At 38.3% G+C, this 22,023-nt stretch overlaps 1 protein-coding gene across 1 annotated transcript in view; it reads left to right on the top strand.

Annotated features, from left to right (window-relative positions):
* Positions 1–21,686, top strand: part of LOC124556510 — a 48,313-nt gene extending 26,627 nt beyond the window's left edge. Inside the window, exons 4-5 of the mRNA XM_047130465.1 lie at positions 12,373–12,420; positions 21,452–21,686. Of these exons, the coding sequence (XP_046986421.1) occupies positions 12,373–12,420; positions 21,452–21,492 (89 nt within the window). The 3' untranslated portion in view covers positions 21,493–21,686. The remainder of the gene's footprint in view (positions 1–12,372; positions 12,421–21,451) is intronic.
* Positions 21,687–22,023: the final 337 nt, after the last annotated feature.

Below are 22,023 nucleotides of genomic sequence, written 5' to 3'. Positions count from 1 at the left end.
CTCCAAGAAAACAATTTTGTGACACATAGTCAGCACGAATTCAGAAAATATCGTTCATGTGAAACACAACTTGCTCTTTATACTCATGAAGTAATGAGTGCTATCGACAGGGGATGTCAAATTGATTCCATATTTTTAGATTTCCAGAAGGCTTTCAACACCATTCCTCACTGGCGTCTTCTAACGAAACTGTGTGCCTACGGAGTATCGCCTCAGTTGTGCGACTGGATTCATGATTTCCTGTCAGAAAGGCCACAGTTCATAGTAATAGACACAAAGTCATCGAGTAAAACAGAAATAATATCCAGCATTCCTCAGGGAAGTTTTGTAGGTCCTCTATTGTTCCTGAGCTATATTAACGACATAGGAGACAATCTGAGTAGCTGTCATAGATTGTTTGCAGATGATGCTGTCATTTACCATCTTGTAAAGTCATCAGATGACCAAAACAAATTGCAAAATGATTTAGATAAGATATCTCTATGGTGCGAAAAGTGGCAATTGGCCCTGAATAAAGAAAAGTGTGAAGTTATTCACATGAGTACTAAAATAAATCCACTAAATTTTGATCACGTGATAGGCCATACAAATCTGAAGGCTGTAAATTCAACTAAATACCTAGGGATTACAATTACAAACACCCTAAATTAGAACGATCACATAGATAATGTTGTGGGTAGAGCAAACCAAAGACTGCGATTCATTGGCTGAACATTTAGAAGGTGCAACAGGTCTGCTAAAGAGACTGTGTACACCATAGTTGTCTGCCCTATTCTGGAGTTTTGCTGTGTGGTGTGGGACCCGCATCAGATGGGACTGATGGATGACATCGAAAAAGTACGAAGAAGGGCAGCTCGTTCTGTGTTATCGCAAAGTAGGGGAAATAGTGCCACAGACATGATACATGAATTGAATTGCAGTGGCAATCATTAAAACAAAGGCATTTTTCGTTGCGACGGAATCTTCTCGTGAAATTTAAATCACCCATTTTCTCCTCTGGTTGCAAAAACATTCTATTGGCACCCACCTACATAGGGAGAAATGATTATAATGATAAAGTAAAAGAAATCAGGGCTCACACAGAAAAATTTAAGTGCTCAATTTTCCCGCGCCCTGTTCGAGAGTGGAACGGTAGAGATACAGCTTGAAGGTGGTTCATTGAACCCTCTGCCAGGCACTTTATTGTGAATAGCGGAGAAATCACGTAGATGTAAATGTAGGTGTAGGTGCATCTTCAACAATACAGATATTATTAACCACAACTTACTTACATTTAATTACAGAAATGAATAGTGCCTGACTTTTCTGGAAATACACAAAACAGAAGACTTTTTATGGTTAACAAAGTACTCTGAATGTTCTTTGAATGACTCACTCATCCATGCTAGAGAATATTGTTTATAGGTTCAACTTGGCAACACTCAGATACAAACCACACTCACTGTGTGCCCATATGCCATCAGTTGTCCACTGAAAACTCATTGGTTGACTGAACAGTGATCAAATACACTCCTGCAATGGCAGATATGAGTCCATTAGCTAGGCAAACGTCATCAGTACATAACAACTAAGTTCAAATCACCATCTAGGAGGAAACAACATAGAGCAGGATCATCTTTGGTAGGTACACTGGACAGCTTGCTGTAAAGATCAATGAGATGACAAATGAGACCATTGCAGCCCTTAAATATTCATGTATGGATATGGAATTACTAAATCACTGAATCTTTCACGGCATGCAGTTGTATAGCGGATGGTGTAAGATTTCCAGGTGCCAGCTGAGGTGGCAGCATGCAAACGTCGACACCTGTGTCAACTAGGAAGTACTCCCTTAGATGGTTATCATAGATGAAGAGCCATGTACCATTAGAATGTAGATGTGGGATATGATGAGTGTTGTCATTTTTTGTAGTGAGGTGGCTCAAAGCAGGGGAGCGACCTGATGCTCCTGTGTAAAGCTGCTGTACTAGTTTGGGTAGCTTCAGGGTGGATGACAGCAGCACACTTCGGCACCAAAGCGTGCTTGGAACCAGCAGGGGCGGTGCGGCGGAGTAGGTGCAGCATTCTGGCTGGGTCAGTTGTTGTCATGGTTAGGTGTGGGTTGATGGCCGGGCGTGAATGTGGCCGATAGTTGTTCACATTTCACAACAAATACGGCACCTAGGTCTGAGCCAACCCTGCACTAGGCTTTGCAATGCTGGTGACCTGGTACTCACTACCCAACACTTCCTGCAGCTGCTGGCCCACACCTGTACGGTGTGAACTACCTAGCAGCAGAACCTTCTTCTTTCTGTTAGACTTTGTAACTGACCTACGCCTCCTAACTACTGAGGACTGCTGCATGTCCTTACACCTACATCTACAGCTGCAAGTGGCTCCTCTCCACTCAACTCTGACAGTTGGTGAAATCTATTGCATATATGCAAAGTATAACTGTCTGAATAACTCCTCCTCCTAGCTGCCTTCTTGCCAACTGCAGGTTCACATTCCCCACGACCCTTTGCCATCCTCAACCTGTCTAGTTCCTCCTTTGTGCATTGTAACTGCATCTGAAGGCCACAGATCTTACACTACTGCTCCTCTATCAACTTATTTCTACTACAGATTCTGCATTCCCAGGAGAGGATTTTGCTAGAATACCCACAGGCTTCCCCACTGCACTCCCCCCAATGAAAATACTTTTCACAGATCCCACACCGTAACCCACTACTCACAAACCTACAACAGAGCCCACACTTCTCACTCATGGTAAAATTTTACAGTTACTGGAAAAAAACTATGTCCATGTTTCGTAAGTTCAGTTACACCAGAAGAACTATTTATAGAACTAACAATAGTGGTTTCAAAATTCTCTGTTTACTAAAAAAGCAACTTCTTGTATTAATACTACTATACTACAGCTAATACCAGTATAAACAAAATTCACAAAACTATTAGCTGAAACCAAAAATTCAAGCGGGCACTGTAACACTCAATGAAGTGAAAACACTAGATGAAAATTTTACTGAAACATTTCACTAGAAACAGTAAGAAATGTCAGCTGAAAACTAAAGCATGAAGTTTACTAAATAACTTCAGTGCACAGGGAACTGTAAAAAACACAGCAAGCAAATGTTTTCCAAAGTTTATTAAAAAGTTATTTGGCCAGAAACAGCACAAAACACTGCTGAAAACTATTAAATTTAGTAACTGTATATTAGTGCACAAATAACTTCATCAGTACTTAGCTTTATAACTGCTACAGCTGCAACTGCACACCACAAATGTAATCACACTTCTGAGGCGGGAGGCTCGGATGAACAACGTAAGCACACTCACGAATAACAGACCACTCGAGTCAATAACACATGAAGCAAGACTGAGATTAATGAAAATCCACTAATAAGTTACTTTTGCAGCAAATATTAACACAAATAAATTTTAAAATAAGTAACTGAAGATTAAAACTTTATAAAATATTGATGAGCAATTTCAACAGCAGTTCAGCATGTGATGTCACACCAAAGGTAACAATCAAGTTGTGTGTTGTGTTTTCCTGTTGACACGTCTCAAACTGCAAGTGTGTTCACCTGTGTTGTTTGGTAGTCATTTCACTTCCACCATTTTCTGTTATCAGATAGAAACCAACAGTTAATGAAAACACTTTCAGTATAACAGACAAACATGAGAAGCCTACTTGGATCAACAGCAGCATTTGTTGCAACAAACTCAAGTAGTAGTGCAGCAGTGAAAATAAATGGTCTGTAAACTTAGCTCGGGACATGTAAATTACTTACATGAGTAGAAAAATCTTTCATGATGTACCATTAGCTTAATCAGGTTTTCAAACCCATATTTATTACACCGTTTGCGTTTGCCCCAGATTCTTTACTGCAGGAAATGAATTAAACAGTTGATCTATGAAGTTCTGCTGTACTACAGGGCATACAGGATAGCACCATCCCTCTGTTATGTTTGTATTGTGAATTACTTGTAGAAGAAAGTCTCAAGATTATGTCTTGATGGCAACTGCGAGGACAAAACAGAGAGCAGTGTTGATTGTACAGAAAGGTGCCAGTGGAAGCATTGTGGTCAGTTTGTTCCAGGTTCCTGCTGAATTCCTGGGTTGAAATAAATGGACAGTGTCTGTGACTTCCATTGTTTGCCTTGTACTTGATATTTCCCAAGTGAAATGCTCATATTTAGTTGACAGTCCTCTGCTCTGTTGAAGTTTACATTGAATTGACTGTACATGCCATCCATCAGTGCTTAACGTGGAATGATTATGTACTTCACTCTCTTTATATTTTGTGGTGCCTTTGTCAGATTTCCCATCGACATTAGTAATAGAATACATTGCTTCTCTTTTCAAAGATTATTTCATTACCTGAATTATAGACTGAGCACCCTTTACCATGCAAAGTTCTTGTTTACTGATGAATTCTGGATATTGTTCAGTTTTGTTTTTGTGATAATGTTTTGGTACATAAGTAAAGGTATTTGCACCCTCACGGCTCCTTGCAACTTCCACTCCACCACCCAGTGCTGCTTAAAAATTTAGTTTATCTAGATTTGTGCAAATGTTTCACATATCGCATCTGGGCTGGATAAATATTTTGTTGCATGTATCTTCTTCTGTCCTGAAATTAAGAGATACCTCAAACATTGTCAGTTCAAAACTTGACCATGTTCTTTTTCTGTTATAGCTCTGGATCTATTGATCTAAAAATGAATGTCACAGTTAGTAAATACATTGAAACTGTATTCCCTAGGGGTGTGTTTTTTTCTGTTAAAGGCATGCTGTTGTAACGGCATTTCTTTCATGTAAGTCTCCAGGTCAGCCAGTATCTGGTATTGTTGTGTGTATAGTCTTTCCTACCCACACTAACTTTGTACACTCACAACCACCCATGATAACTCACCAGCCTGTATGTGAACACTCCACTTGCATCAGTCCACTCTACGTATTGTGAGCAAAAAATTCTTTCAGTTTTCCTGAAATGAATAATTATACAAATTTGTTTGACATTACTTTCAACTTCTGATAGTCATGGGATGTCTGTATTCCAAAATACAGCTAGAAAATCTGTATATTTTCTTCAGCTTTACCTCGCTTGTTTCCCCTCCTCACATATTTATGTACATGTTGTGCAGAATGGTATCTCTGCCTTATTCTCTTGCAAAATAATTTTAAAATCTTTCATGTTCAGTAGAAAGAGACTTACGAAAGACTGGCCATTAAATTCAAGAAATTCTGTCTTTTCTGCAGCCTTTGGAAGTGTGGATGAGATATCTAAAATAATGTACTTTGCCTTTATGCAGTCTGTGATATTACCAACTTCCAGTAATTGTAGGAACAGGTGATATGTGGAACAAATCTGATTTTGTTAGGAAGCCAGAAATAGATACAAGCATTAAGAAAAGGGGCATTCTGCTGCTAAGTAGCAGTCAAGGGTTACGTCTAGGTCCACAGTTGTAAGAGACTTTAGGTGAGGAGTACCAGATCATCAATATTTTTAAACCAAGTGCAGAGGTGACAGATGAATGTGAGGCTCTGTGTAAGAACTTTACCAAAGACAATCAGATATTGATAGTGGGAATTGTGGGGAATATCCTTGGTAGGGACTGGGATTTTGAAATAAATGGTAACTTGTACAAGATTGCTACTGAAACTTGAACCACTAATGTTCACCACATACAATTGTTTCATTGTCGTGATCATCCCCCATCTTGACATTGTTCTGAAGTGAGTTAATATGGAAGCTGAGAGGATGCTGCTGGCTGCTGACAAGACACACGTTTCTGTGGTGGCAGTTGAGATTATTCATAGGTTGGGCCATGCTAGATACGGTATGCACGATTATAGGGTTAGGAAGGGATGATTGACTAGGTTTATGAGAAACAGCATGGTAGGTGGATATGGACTTACTCAAGGCCGAATTGCAGTGATAACATGTAACAGGTTTAGAACTGTTTAGGATGAAGCCACGTAGGAAGTATCCCTGGTTGAGGAAGCTTCCTTTAAAGCTGGAGGTTAATTCAGCAAATGGGGAATGGAAATCATAAGGCACTGTAAGCTTATATCATCAACATGTTGAGGGGATTAATGGTAAAACAGGTGTATTAGTGAAAGATGATGGCACTGACATTATTTGTATCTTGTAGCACCATTTACATAGCAAATAAATTCTGTGGCTCCCTTTGGTGTGGTACATCTTATCTGATTTCTAAGAGCTCATTACATTTATTAAAAATGTGATTTTTTTTGTTAAAAGTACTGTAAGGAAGAGATACTTTTAGGATAGGTAGAAGAGTTAAAATTAAAAAAAAAAAAAAAACTTTTTCTTCTAGGCCTCTACAGATGCCCCAGTTCATATTGTAGGACTTTTCTCTCTAGGTTTGGTACTGTGCCTGGCTCAGTTCTTAAGGAGGACAAGAAGTAAATTTTGTGTCAGGATTTCAATACGAACTTTCTTGCTGATCCTCCAGAGAAAACACTATTAATACTAGAACTGCCACATTTTTCAAACTCCCTAAAACTGCTGTCAGTACAAAAATGTCCCATCTTCAGTGGACCTTTTTTATTTTAGGGAATGTGTTTTTCTGTAACTGACAGACAATCTAATGGCAAGTTATTTTGTACATTAAGTACATTCATGCTAGATACATATGTTCATCACCAAGATGAGTTCAATCTTTACCAAGATATGAGAAAGTGTTCAGCATATACTGAGAATTTTTATAGACAGGCGTCCCATATTTCTGACCATAATTGTTAGCTCTTGAACAATGAAATGAGTGAACTGGCATTAAACTTTAATGGGAAATACTGTCCATCACAAAAGGTATACGGACGAGGAATACTTTGCCAATTTGTTGTAACTCTCCAATACACATGACATGACAGAAAATTTCCATTTTTTTAGTTGCTGCCACCATGTCAACTATAAATCAAATAGGAGGAACATCACGATTTTCTGGAAGTGATTATGTGACATCACAGACTTATAAAATGGTCTTGTACTTTTCTTCAAGCAAAGATGATCCACTTCCATTCCTTTGGATTCAGTGGAACCCCTTACATGTGGAACAGCAAGAAATGCACCCTGCTCTTCAAATTGTAATGATTATTCTTCTACTTGCTCTATGGACATCTGTTTCAGTGCATTTTTTAATATCTTCAAGAATAGATTCGTCAATAAACAAGTGCCATTCATTCAACAGAAAATCACTTATGTCACACCTTTACCCATATGAAGAAAGACCAAAATTATCCCAAAGAATATTTTACATTCTGCTCTTTCTGTGAGTTCCAGTATTAGTGTGGGAACTACTTCCCACTTTGGTTCATCAGGAGCTTCAATTTCTCTAATGACAAATTACACGATAAGCATCTTTTACCTTAATTAGGATGCCTTTTAGCATCTGCATGCCACAATTTTGCATCATTTAGCTAAAAATAAACTCTGTTTATCATTGTTATCTTGAAAAATGCCATCTGAGCAACTCTCACTGTTCAACGATGTCACATTGTGACAGAAATGCCTCTACCACCTTCCCTATTACTATGACAATGTGGTTGCACTTTGGTGGTGGTGGTTAGTGTTTAACGTCCCGTCGACAACGAGGTCATTAGAGACGGAGCGCAAGCTCGGGTTAGGGAAGGATTGGGAAGGAAATCGGCCGTGCCCTTTCAAAGGAACCATCCCGGCATTTGCCTGAAACGATTTAGGGAAATCACGGAAAACCTAAATCAGGATGGCTGGAGACGGGATTAAACCGTCGTCCTCCCGAATGCGAGTCCAGTGTGCTAACCACTGCGCCACCTCGCTCGGTTTGCACTTTGGGTTAGGTAGTGTCTATAGATAATGGAAATGAAATGAGCATTCCCCCTGAAATGAATACAGCACAGTGAAATTGGAAAAAGAAAGATGTACAGTCTCAGAAGCATTTTATTTCATAACATTTCCACTACTATGTATACGTTATGATTCATCAGTATCTTCATTGCTGCCCTCTGGTTCATCTGATCTCTATGCTGCTCTTTGTTTTGCATCATAATCAGAATCAGTTGAAATACCACCTGCCTCTTTTTTTTAAATTCAACTTATTCAGTATTACTTATCAGTGCTAACATCTGCTTATCTGTGAGACCGAAACAGTGAATCAGGCTACACTGCTTCACAGTACATGTGTTTTCCATTTAAATGAAGTTTTATTGCATCAAAGACACCACACTTATAGTTTTTGATCTCTATTGCAGCAGCAAACACATTAAAGGCGGAAAACAATGTGCAGCAGTCAGCACCACTTAGTTTATTCAGTGGAAAATGTCACGTTAGTAGTCCTAGTTACTCCTTATTGTTTCTTGAAAATTATGCAAGTGATGACATTGATTTTTAGTTCACAGTGAACTATGTTAAGAAACATTAAAAGTTATGAAACCTTATCCACCTCCTAAAACAATTAGAGGAAGGAGAGGGATTACAGTTTTGCTCTGGGACAAAATTATCCCATTGGTGATTCTAGTGTTAAGAGGTTTACTTGAATCTTGTGTAGTACAGATAGTATACTTTCCAACTAGGGATCACAGACAATATCACACCTTACAATGTCCACAATTTTTTGTAAAGTTGAAATGTGTTCTTTTTCTCCACTTTCACAACTTTCACAATTTCCTTTTCTTCACTGCAGAACTGCAACTCTTATTCATCTGGTTGCTATACATCACTACACTTGATGCCATCTTGGAAGCTGTGGTTGCCTTTATTCTTCAAAACTGGCTTGCATATTCCTTGCTGAATGTGGTTGTGTATTGTCCTAGTAAAACATGGCATGTGGTGTGGCCTGAAAGATAAACCACCCATGCTCTAAAATCTCCCCATGTAGTATTTGCTATTCAGATCTCCCCTCCCTCAATATGTTTGGGTTGATATCACATGTTGTGTCCATTGACACCCCAAGCTATAGTCATTTTTAAAATTAACTTGTACACGGTTTTGCCTCCCAGTAAGCAGACCCCATAGTGGCATCGTACATAAATGATAATACTATAGGACAGGTTGAAGCCAGAAAATCTGATAATATTAAATGCAGGAACTCTTTTTCCACTTAGGCTCTATTTATTTAGGCATCATCTTTGTTATTCAACTTGTGAAGCTTTTCTGAGCCACTGTCTGGCATTTACATTAAATAAGACGTACCTTTTGATCCATAGTGAGAAGATACTCCAGGATATAAAATATGTCAGAAAAACAACAATGAACAATAATTTTTTACAATGAAAAATATACTAATGCACCTTCCACAGATCCCAAGTGAAATGATGTCATGCATGTTGAATGAGTAAAACGAAAGAAAAATGCCTTATTTGGGCTCAACACTTGAAAATAGCTTACAGAACCAAAAGAAGTTTTATGACAAAGGAGAGTTCTAAATAAATGCAGCCTCAGTGGGAAAATGCCACCTATGTTTAATGAGGAACTGTGCTGTGGTGTCCCTTACAAAGAAGATAAAACTATTACATTTCATCACTCAACTTGCCACTGATGAAGTCATTTTTCCACTGCAGCCAGCATCATATGTTTTACCGGAAAAATGGAAGCTGACACTGGCGTGCATACCACCAGGCCTGCCTGCTGCAGATGACACCAGCCAGTCATTGCAGTCTGGCCTACACCTGTTCCAGAACTTAGATTTAATAGAAGACTGTGGATGACACTGTATGGTCCACTACAGTCACATAGACAGGATGGAGAACATCCCACACTGTGGCCATGTTCTACTATCTTTTACTTACTGCTTACTGCCTGCAACTACCTGATAATGATACTGCCTAAATAAATCTACGAATTACGAAAAGTGGGGGATATAATGCATCTGTTCATTTAGTATGCCATTCAGTCAGGCTCCAACTCATGGCAGGTGATATGAGTGTGTCTACAGAGCAGCAAGTTAACTGTGTATCCTTTTCTGTTTTTTTCCACGTAGTGTATTTATTAAAGTTCATGTGTGTTTTTGTGTTTTAGGGGTTTAATCTCATGTTTTTGTAAGCGTAAATTCATTTAGTCTCTAACACTGTAGTTGCTCACTGAACAACCAGCTACATAGTTTATTAATGCATCAGCATCCACTGGTGGCAGATCAGGGGGGTAGCAAGTCACACATCTAGGATTATCTGCTTTTACAGTTCACTTCTTCAGTTAGTCTTGCTAGGATGGATAGGATGTGTGCATGCTGTGTACAGATGCAGGAGGAGCTGTTCGCAGTTTATTAAGAGAAGAATGCTCTTTTAATTATGCTCAGTCACCTTCAGACTGCTGCCTGAGAGTGTAGCAGTGGCGGAGAAGTGTGGGACATCTCAGGTGCCACTTGCTTTGCCCACAGGCTTTGCTTCCAAGGTATCTCCTAGCGCACCCAATGCTGTGGATCAGCCCTCACAGCAGGGTGAGTGGCAGATGGTAACACGTTCATGTTGCTCGAGGCAGGGGGCCAATGTGGAGACTGGCTGCCTCGCCTTGGCGATTCACCCTGAGAGTGGACAGGTGGCCACTCCTTCAGCAGGGTCCGAGCAGGCACATAGGGGAAGAGGTTTACTGGTTATTGGGAGCTCCAATGTTAGGCGCATTGTGGACCCTCTTAGGCAGATATCATTGAGGGCTGGAAATAAAGCCAATGTGCACTTGGCATGTCTGCCAGAGGGCTCATCCGAGATGTGGAGTGGCCTTGCCTGTGGCTATTGAGTGTGCAGGGTGCAGTTGTCTGCAAGTTGTGGCTCACGCCAGCACCAACGATATCTGTCCCATGGGTTCTGAGGTGATTCTCAATTTGAGTAGGCAACTGGCATATTTGGTGAAAACTGCTTGCCTCACACACAGGATGCCAGCTGAGCTCTCATGTTTGAAAACTGTTTTCCTCTAAAAGTTACTCAAATTAAACAGAAGTCTATAATAAAACCATGGATTACACAAAGAATAAAGATTTCCTGTAAGACAAAAAGGAAAATGTATCTGTCGACCAAGAATAGCTCCAATGCTGATGATTTAGCTAAATACAAGGAATACTGTAAAATATTTAAAAAAATTAATTCAGACATCTAAACAAATGCACTACGAGAAGAAGATAGCAACTTCAGGGAACAAAATAAAAACAATAAGGGATATAGTGAAAGAGGAGACTAGTAGAACCAGAAAGGAACAGGAGAAAATAGCATTAAGGGTAGATGACACATTAGTAACCGATGGGCATAGTGTGCCAAATCTATTTAACAAGTACTTGATATCCGTTACTGATAGAATGGGATTGTCAGGCTCAGTAAATAATGCCCTTGAATATATGAAACTAGCCTTTACAAATAGCTTCAGGTACATGAATATGTCACTCACTTCACCAAAAGAAAAAACTTCTATAATAAATTGTGCAACTTCATTCAGGATGTGGTCATTGGCATGTCCAAGTGCAGTAGCTCCTTTCTGCTATTTTATCATATCTCCATATCAACTCATCTAATTGCGCTGATTCCATGCAGTCGATTGGCACATACACACCAGTTAACTGCCATGATCTACACCAGTGATACAGGTCATATGACTGCATGGTACCATGCACAGTGCTACAAAGTAACCAGTGTGATCTTTTAAGTGGTGACTAGTATTTTGGCATGTGAGTTTAATATCTAATGATCTAGATATTGGTAGATGCTATTGTATTAACTTCCTATTTTGTCACAATGCAGGCTATTTTCTGCCATGGTTGATTTTTCAGTGTAGATGGTCAGTGGTAATCTGTCTTGTGAGTTGAGAAGTAATCACATGAATAACATGGATCAGTATCATATAGAGAATAAATGATTTTTTATGGTATATATGCTCGACGACAATAGGACACACAAATGTTATTCTTAACCAGAATTAAATTAATAAGTGATATGCTCCCTTGCAGACCATTTACTCTCTGTCATAATGAATTCTATCCAACTGTTAATTGCATCTTCTACAAACCACTGTCTGCAACATATTGAACTGGTGGGACTAGTTTCATCATGCTAAGGTATACAAAGTACACTATAGGCAATGAAATCTATTGAAGTCCAACAACTGGTTCACTTAAGATGTAATCTTGACCATCTGGCCACAATCAAATGCTCTTAAATCTTTTATTTTACCCAACCTGTACACACCTATCACTAAGGCTATCATTTCAAAGTCTAAGAGGAAGATCCTAATATGTCATGCTAAAGTCTCTCTCTCTATTTGTGTGTGTGTGTGTGTGTGTGTGTGTGTGATCTTGGGGACATCTTCAATTAAACTGTGTGCAAGATTTCATGTTTAGTTCTAACTTTTAAGGGTTTCATGTACTAGTTGATTCTCAAATAATAAATTTCTATTTTCACAGAGATCATCTACACTGTCGAAGTAGCACAGAAACAGTTATCCCTAACTAGTGAGTATACATTACTTTCAATTTTTATTCCATTTGGTATTTGATTAAATATAAAATGTTTGTTTACTCATAAGATGCACATTCTTCTTTAATAATTCAAGATAACAAACTGTTTAACGTAATCATTTGTCTAACAGTCTATGAAATGCATGTGCGTGCATGCACTCACGCAAGCTCTCTCTATCTCTCTCTCTCTCTCTCTCTCTCTAAGCCATCTTCGGTATCCTGCTGGATAGGCAAAGAATGGTTTGTAGAAAAAGTCACCGTCTGGTGCAGCGAAGCCGCCTGTGGATGTACATCATTAATGACACCGAGTGGAAGGAGCGAGTAACTTCAATATCCGAGCTGTGAGCCCAATAAGACCTTTTGTTTTGATCAAAACTTACCTAGTACAATCTGCTAAAATGTAAGCAAAGGAAATTCAAAGACTACAACTGGGTCATAAACAGCTCTACTAATAGTTTCATACAAGCAAACCAAACTGCATGCTCATTGCTACATGGACGTATTTTATCCACACAGTGAGCCACATCTCATTGGTGTTGTGATTCTTGTTAGCAGATTGGATAGCAATGCTGAGTATCTTTACCTTAACACTTTCTGTGCCATTTGAACCTATTCCATCTCTGGGTGGGGATACAAAAGTCTCCATATTTCTGGATTTTCAGAAGGCTTTTGACACAGTACCACACAAGCGGCTCGAAGGGAAATTGCATACTTATCGAATATCGTCTCAGTTATGTGACTGGATTGGGATTTCCTGTCAGAGAGGTCACAGCTTGTAGTAACTGACAGAAATTCATAGAGTAAAACAGAAGTGATTTCTGGTGCTCCCCAAGGTAGTGTTAAAGGCCCTTTGCTGTTCCTTATCTATATAAATGATTTGGGAGACAATCTGAGCAGCTGTCTTTGGTTGTTTTCAGATGACGCTGTCGTTTATTGACTAATAAAGTCATCAGAAGTTCAAAACAAACTGCAAAACGATTTGAAACAATATCTGAATGGTGTGAAAGGTGGCAGCTCATTAAACTTTGGTTACATGATAAATCAGTCTAATGTAAAAGCTGTAAATTCAACTAAATACCTAGGTATTACAGTTACAAACAACTTAAATTGGAAGGAACACACAGAAAATGTTGTGGGAAAGGCTAACCAAAGACTGTGTTTTATTGGCAGGACACTTAGAAAATGTAACAGACCTACTAAGGAGACTGTGTACAATACACTTGTCTGTCCTCTTTTAGAATACTGCTACGCAGTGTGGGATCCTTACCAGATAGGACTCACGTTGAAAAAGTTCAAAGAAAGGCAGCACATTTTGTATTAGTGTGAAATATGGGAGAGAGTGTCACAGAAATGATACAGGATTTGGGCTGGAAATCATTAAAAGAAATGTGTTTTTCGTTGTGGTGGAATCTTCTCACGAAATTCCAGTCACCAACTTTCTCCTCTGAATGCGAAAATATTTTGTTGACACCGACCTACATAGGGAGGAATGATCACCATGATAAAATAAGGGAAATTGGAGCTCGTACGAAAAAGATACAGGTGTTTATTCTTTCCACACGCTGTAAGAGATTGGAATAATAGAGAATTGTGAAGGTGGTTCAATGAACCCTCTGCCAGGCATTTAAATGTGATTTGCAGAGTATCAATGTAGATGTAGATGCGGATGTAGGTGCAGATGTAGATCAGTACACGTCATTTGTATTCCATGACAAGCACTACATAACTTAATCACGTAATATCAGCTTTCACAGCTGGTACTCACCTCATTTAAAACTTCCAGGCTGATAGGCTGTGGTTGATATACAAAACTTTTTCCTAATGTTTCCTCTCTGACTGTGGGAGACATCTTCAGAGGTAATGTGGCAAATATACGAGCAGTGTAGAGGGCATCACAGTCCATCACAAGACATTGACTGTGAGATTATCTCTGGTGATGCCAACATTCTCAACTGAAAGTAATAAATTGTCATTCTTATGTTGCAATGTTGACATGCAAATTTTATATAATTTATCATGTTCCTCTTTCTGTTAAAATTATTATGGTATTTATAAATCTTAATATCCTCTCTATAAATATGTGCATGATAATAACAAGGTTTTTGATATAATGCTTCTATCAGTGACTTTTATTCCATGGTCACCTCCTTGATAAAAATGTTCCACCATGTATGATTTATCTGTATGTCCCAGGTGGCAATTCCTCTTGTATTCAACCAGACGGGTGTTAACACTTCTTTTTGTGGTACCGGTATAAACCAATCCACAGCTAAAAGGAATTTTATATACACCCAGTGAAGCCAAAGGATGTTGTATATCTTTTTCTGATCTCAAACATTCTTTTATATTCCTGGTAGATCTGAAGGTAGTTTCCACACCATATTTACTCCACACTTTCCCAACATACTGTGTAATGGTACTGATGAATGGAAGGAAAACTTTCCCTTTGGGCAGCCGTCATACCTCATCTATCCCAATTCTCTCCCTAGATTGAAGTCCTTGATCTATGTCCTGGTTAGAATAACCATTCTTCTTTAATGGTGACAGTAGATCTTCAAACTTGTCTTTTAAGTCAGTCAGTTCACCAATTTTGTGTGCCCTCTCTACCTCTTGTATCATCTGTGTTGGCAGTTAAAATCTTTATGCAGGTAATGGTTAGTATGCATGGCTTTTCTGTATACCCTATGGCCTAACATCCTGCCCCTGGCTTGATAGCACACACATTCAAGAAATTCAGTTGGCCATTATTCTCAGTCTCCATACACAAATTGTATTTTCCAATTGATACTGCTGAGATGTATCAGTAAGGCATCCATTTCTGCACAGTGTGTCCATACTACAAAAGTATCACTGATATAATGATAACACCTGGTTGGTCTTTTACTGGCAGTCTGAAAGTCCTGTTGTTCAAAGTTCTCCATATTCAAATTGGTCACAGCCAGACTAACAGAACTGACCATAGCCACCCTGTCAGTCTGTTCATAAAGATCATGTATTGAAAATAGAGCATGGTGATGCAGTGTCTGAATAATTCCACAATATCTGCTTGAAAAATAACCACTATACATGAGATATCTTCATTCACTGGAATTGAGGTAAATTATGACACATCAAAACTAATAAGGATATCACCTTGGTCCATGTGCATTTCTTTTAATTTGTCAATGAAATGATATAAATTCTTAATATGACTGTCAGTTCCACAAAATAAAGTTGCAGCAGTGAGGCAAGGCATTTAGGTAATTAGTGGGTGGGAGACCCTATAGCACTCACAATAGGCCTGGAAGGAATCTGTGGTTTGTGCCCCTTGGGTAATCCATAGAGCCTAGGTGGTTTGGCTTCCATTTTGCAGAGTAACTTCTTATTGTCAGGGGAGAATGAAGATGCTTTAACCAATTGATTGGTGATATTTAAAAACTTCTTAGTAGGATCCTTCTGAAGTTTGTCATAAATGGTGGGATCCAAAATATTGTCGATCCTTTCATGATAGTTCTCACTCCTCATCAGGACTGTGGCATTATCCTCATCTGTCAGATCCCTGACTCAATATTTACTATAATATCCTCTGTGGGTACTTTAAAGGGCATCACAGAAAAATTGCTTCTTTTTGCTAGAAGAGAAATTTCAATTTCAGTTGAATCTTTACCAGACAGGTTAATAACAGTTCAAGAACTATCCACAATTGAAACTATTGACATGACACAATCTAAAATGATTTGAGATGTCAGTTCCCTATGTGCCAAAGCATACATTCTCTTCCTTGCCTGACCATCTAATCAGCCATCTTGGCAACTATTGAACATTAGAGGTCAGCATGACAGCTGAGAATTTTGTTTTCTGTTTCTCTGTTTTGTAAGTACAGACTGAAATAATTTCCCTCATAAATGATTATTGATATAAAAGTTCTCTGTAAACAATGCACCATTTACAGACATATATTTTGTAATGAATCAGAGCTTATAAGTAAGACATTTTAGAGGCTATCTCCCATCATATTATGCATATTACCTGTGCCTTTCTATAGTATTGATAACCATTTGTAGATGGAAGCCCCTGTTGACAAGTGATTTAAATTTGTATCAGTGACTTGTCTGGGATACCATAGCCAATGAGAATTATACAAAGTGCATTCAGTAAGTAATACAATACATTTTTTCTTGAAGCAGGTTGGTTTTATTCAGAATTCCAATACACAATATTATTCTCCACTCTTTTGGCCACAAACCACTATTTTTCAACATACGCTGAGGTGAGAAAAGTCATGGGATACTCCTAATAACGTGTTGGACCTCCTTTGCTCAGTGTAGTCAGCAGCTTGATGTAGCGTGGACTCAAAAACTTGTTGGAAGATCCCTACAGAAATACTGAGTCATGCTGCCTCTGTAGTCATCTATAATTGTGAAAGTGTTGCCAGTGCAACACTTTGTGTGCAAACTGACCTCTTGACTATGTCCCATAAATATTTTATGGGATTCCTGTCAGGTGATCCGGGTGGCAAAATAATTCACTTGAATTGTCCAGAATGTTCAAAACAATCATGAACAGTTGTGGCCCAGTGAAAATTCCACCATTGTTTGGGAAGGTGAAGTCCATGAATGGTCTCCAAGTATCCAAACATAACCATTTCCAGTCAATGATCAGTTCAGTTGGACCATAGGATCCAGTCCATTCCCTGCAAACACAGCCCACACCATTATGGAGCAACCATCAACTTGAATAGTGTCATGTTGACAACTTGGGTCTGTGACTTCGTGGGGTCTGTGTCATGTTCAGACCATCAGCTCTTACCAGTCATGACTCATTTGACCAGGTAACGGTTTCCCAGTCATCTAGGATCCAAGTGATATGTTTACGAGCCCAATAGAGGCACTGCAGATGATGTCGTGCTGTTAGCAAATGCACTTCCGTTGGTCATCTGCTGCCATAGCCCTTTAACATCACATTTTGCTGCACCGTCTTACAGGATCAATGTGTCATATGTCCCACATTGATTCATACAGTTATTTCCTGCAGTCTTGCTTGTCTGTAAGTACTGACAACTCTACATAAATGCTGCTATTTTCAGTTGTTAAGTGGAGGCCATCAGCCATTGCACTGTCTGTGGTGAGAGGTAATGAATGAAATTCGTTGTTTGCAGCACATTCTTGGCACTGTGAATCTCAGAATATTGAATTCCCTGATTATTTCCTAAATATAATGTCCCATGTGCCTCGCTCCAATGACCATTCCCTGTTCAAAGTCTGTTGATTCCCGTTGAACGGCCATAGTCATGTTGTAGACCATTTCACATGGATCACTTGAGTACAGTGACAGCTCCACCAATGCGATTCTGTTTTATACCTTATGTACACAATATTACCACCATCTGTGTATATGCTTAAGGCTACCCCATGACTTTGATCACCTCAGTGTAATCTCCATTGAAACACACTGGCCGTACACCACATTACTGGGGCCATGGTGCACATGGTACCACTCTAATGGTTGATGACAAGAGCAATGTGTTGCTACATCAATATTCTCCCCATCATCCTAGTTCTGCTTCCTGTGGAGTGCATCTTTTGCTGGGCCAAATTCATTGCTCTTTAAGGTTTTGTGTTAGACAGCAAGGAACCTACAGTGCTGACACCCTTGAGTACCTCAACTGGTGGCTGAGTGTGTCAGTACTACCAACAGAGATGTAGCAAAATGTCTGATTATGATCCATTGATCACCTCTTATGAGAGTGTCTGCATGTTCCAACATTGCAAGAGTCGCAGCTGTGTGTGGTCAGCCGTCATGCAGGAGATGGGACAGGTTTGCAAGAATCTGTTCCGATGATGACAGATGCCTTCCCAATGTTTCACCATGCTTCTGTTCCCTGCCAGTTCTGATTCTGATTCAGATTCCTTAATTGCCGTTGACCACATAAAGTGAAATAGGCTTTATAATGATGTCTAGCTGCATACAAAGTTACTATATTAGTTAGTGTTTACATTACAAGTACAAATTATTTATGCTATAGTAATCAGTTGTACAGTATTGCAATCATAGACTTAAAACTCAATTTCTATGTTACAAGTATCCAAGGATTCTGTAAGACCGTAGTATGGATTGTCAATTGACCATTTGTGCAGTTTACTTTTACAATTATTTAAAGGTGTAAAATAATTATTGACCTCTTCTGGCTCAAGTAGAACATCGTGTGTTTGGGTAGAGGTATGTTCTTATTTTATAATATCCTAAGCAGCCTTGCATTTGTTTGGGGCTCCTTCTATGTAATTTTCATAGGCCGTTTGTTTGCTAAGGTTAAGGTTGGCATTGTAATGTTTTTTATATGTCAGGTAGTCTTTATAATAAGTATCATTTTGTTTTGCCGCACATTTGCCGTTGTTTTTAAATGTTTTGTACAGTGAAAGCATGTTTTTCCAGATATTAGCAAGGTCATCAGTGTACCATTTAAGCTTTTTCGTTTTCTATTTGGTTTAGTACTGTTTCTTTTCATTGGTGAACAAGAGTACCATAAGTCAGTATATGTCTTAATGAAATTATTAAATAGAGTTTCAACAGTTGATTGATCTGTGTCATATTCATAAACAAAGCCCCAGTTTACCTTTCTGAGGGAGTCTGTGAACAACGTGATATATTCATCTTTCTGACCTCTAACCCATGTCATGCTTGGTTTCTTATTTACAACCTTATAATTCTTATCTGGCTGTGTATACTGGTGTGTTGGGAGTAGAGGATCATTATCTGCAAAACATTCATCTGCAATGCTTACACTATACAGGTTTCTTGAAAAATTAACTATAATATTGTCCAAACAGGCATATCCACATTTTGGGCTATTGTTAGTATAACATAGATTTAGTGATCTGAGTAGGTTTAAGAATGTTTTTGTGCTGAGTTCCTGTGTGTGTAGTAAGTCAATGTTAAAATCACCACATATTGCTACATTTGTTTTGAGTTTTAAGATTTTTCTTATCATTTGTTCAAACTATTCAAAAAATAAGTTAACACCACTCTTTGGTGATCTATACAAGCTAACAATTGCAATATTTTTGTGTATCACTCTTATACAAGTAAATTTGCTATTTAATTCTGAGGACCATGAACTTACATATACGTTAGAGAATTGTATACATTGTCTGATAAATATTGCAGCCCCCTCCATTTTCTCTGATGTTTCTACACATTATAGCTGCCAGAATGTACTTGTTAGGTATGAACAAATCTACTTGATATTCTGTAAGCCAATGTTCTGAAACACACAGTACATCACAATTTTTTTTTTATTTTTCAAATATGTTCTAACTCTAACTGCTTGTTCCTACTGCTGCAAATGTTGACTTGCAAGATGGTAAGTGGGCCTACTTTACATCTATTTTGTTCCCTCTCTGAGCCATTAAGTTCTTATTTTTTACTTTTGTGTGTTTTAATTTCCTTATCAGGAAGCTTGTCGTTATTTTTGGACCAAATCCTGGAAGATTTGGTCCATTTTAGCAGTTTCCCTGTGAAGGAGCACCCAGCGCAATTATAAGCATAATAATGATGTTCTTTTTTTGTGAAAGATTTCTTCTTTAGCCTGGTTTATATCTGTGATAAGTTCTCTTTCGCCATGCTGATTCAGGTGCATACCATGTGTAGTGAAACTGTTCCTTTCGTAGCCACTAATATCTAATAATTTTACGTTTGTAAATTTAGCTCAAAAATATCTCAGTTTATGATTAGTTTGCTTAATTTGTGTATTGACACATGACCAATCAGACAGGTCATACCTGAGTGGTAGAGTGGCTACAGTAACATTAGTGAGGTGTAAGTATTGTGTTACTAAGATCAGTTTCTGAATGAATCGGTTGGCATTGTTTTTGTTTACGTCATTTGTACCTCCGATCAGCACTGCACAGGCCTTTTTTGTGAGTTTGGAGCATTCATTGTTTATACCAGCAGTAACTGTGTTGAAATTTGCCCCTGGTTTTACTTCACTGTAAATACTTATACTGTTCTCAGCCTGCATTGACATTAGATTTGAGATGTTTCACGCATGGCTGTCCCCAAATAATTTCACCTCGTGTTTCTGTGGACACTGCTGCACTTTCACATCAGATGTCTTGTATTCATTAGCAATAGAGTGCTGATCAGTCTTTTTTTCACACAGTATTTCGTAACATTCTTCAAAATCCAGTGTGATGATTTATTGGTCACCGTTATTTTGCTTACCCTTTTGATTTTCTCCTGCATAATACTTGAGGAGACGCTGTTTTTTGCTCGGTGCCATGTATCCATACTTGAGGTGTGGAAGTCATTTGGATGGGATTCTTTTCTACATAGTCTATTTTATGTCACTGTATTTTTCACTGAGAGCAATGTACCTATTGTTTAAAGCATCGATACCACTCTGAAGCATTTTTATTGTTTTGTCTTTGTCCCTAACAGTGTTTGTGATTTCTCGTTCATGTGTTTCCACACCGCAGGTACGGCATATCCAAGTGAAGTAGTTCGTTACAAATTCTACACACACTTTTGAGCATTTCTCGTGGAACCAGCATCGACACTCTGTGCACTGAAATCCTTTTATCACCTTCTTAGCACACGCTTTACAGTTATTGTCACTTTTAATTGCATTTTTGCCCTGGCGGTTTTCACTAACAACATTAACCGGCACCATCTTGAACATTCTGCAAACACATGTGAATATCTGCGATGCTCTTGTTTTCCACCATAAGCAACTAAGTGACAGCTCTCTGCTTCGAATTCACCTCCATTACAAACGCCATTTTGAAGGATGCATATAGCACTGCCATCTATTGGAATTCAATGAAACTATAGTAGCCAAATCTGGAGTATTCCACAATGTCCCACAACAAATTCAGCATTTTTGCAGCTGAAATTTCAAAAGTTAACTCCTCTACTCTTAACAATTTTTAGAGTAAATGAGAAAGTATTTGTGTCTGTTCTGTATGTTATATATTTTGGTGTTTATGTGAAGAGAAGCAAAATTTATATTCAATTATGAATTCAAAATAACTAATCTTCTTTATTGCAGCATACACCATAAGACGAGTAAGAAGACGACGCCGACATTAAAATATCCTAAATAATATCTGCAGTGTCGCAGTATTATAAAGAATACATTTACAGTGAACATAAACTTTTAAATATATATCTGTATAACTGTCATTAAAATTAGTTTTCAGTTGAATAATTTAAGACCATTATGTATCCCACTTTGTAAGTGTATTGTCGTGATTTGCCTTAATATGCACAAATGTACTTTTTATGTGCTGTACATGTATTTTTCAAATATAATAAATGTAACATTTTTGTAATACTGCATATTGTGTTATAAAATGTCCTCTAGTAAAACCTATACTGCTGTGATTATTGGTATATGTAAGGCTCATCCATAGGGAAACTTAGAACTAAAACAATAGATGTAGACAGAGAATATGAGCCCACATCACAAATCTCTCTTAATGTCTTTAAAACATATGTTCTTAGATACAAATGACAACTAAGTTATGAGTATTTTCAATATCTTAGTCTGAAGAAAATGTTCCAGAAAAGAAGGAAAAAAAATATGGGCACAGATATTTAAAATTGGAAGATTTATAAACA

Source organism: Schistocerca americana, chromosome X, assembly GCF_021461395.2.
Source record: "Schistocerca americana isolate TAMUIC-IGC-003095 chromosome X, iqSchAmer2.1, whole genome shotgun sequence".
In the NCBI taxonomy this organism is placed as follows: domain Eukaryota; kingdom Metazoa; phylum Arthropoda; class Insecta; order Orthoptera; family Acrididae; genus Schistocerca; species Schistocerca americana.
The sequence above is the reverse complement of the archived record's forward strand: the minus strand, read 5'-3'. Positions and strand labels throughout refer to the sequence as shown.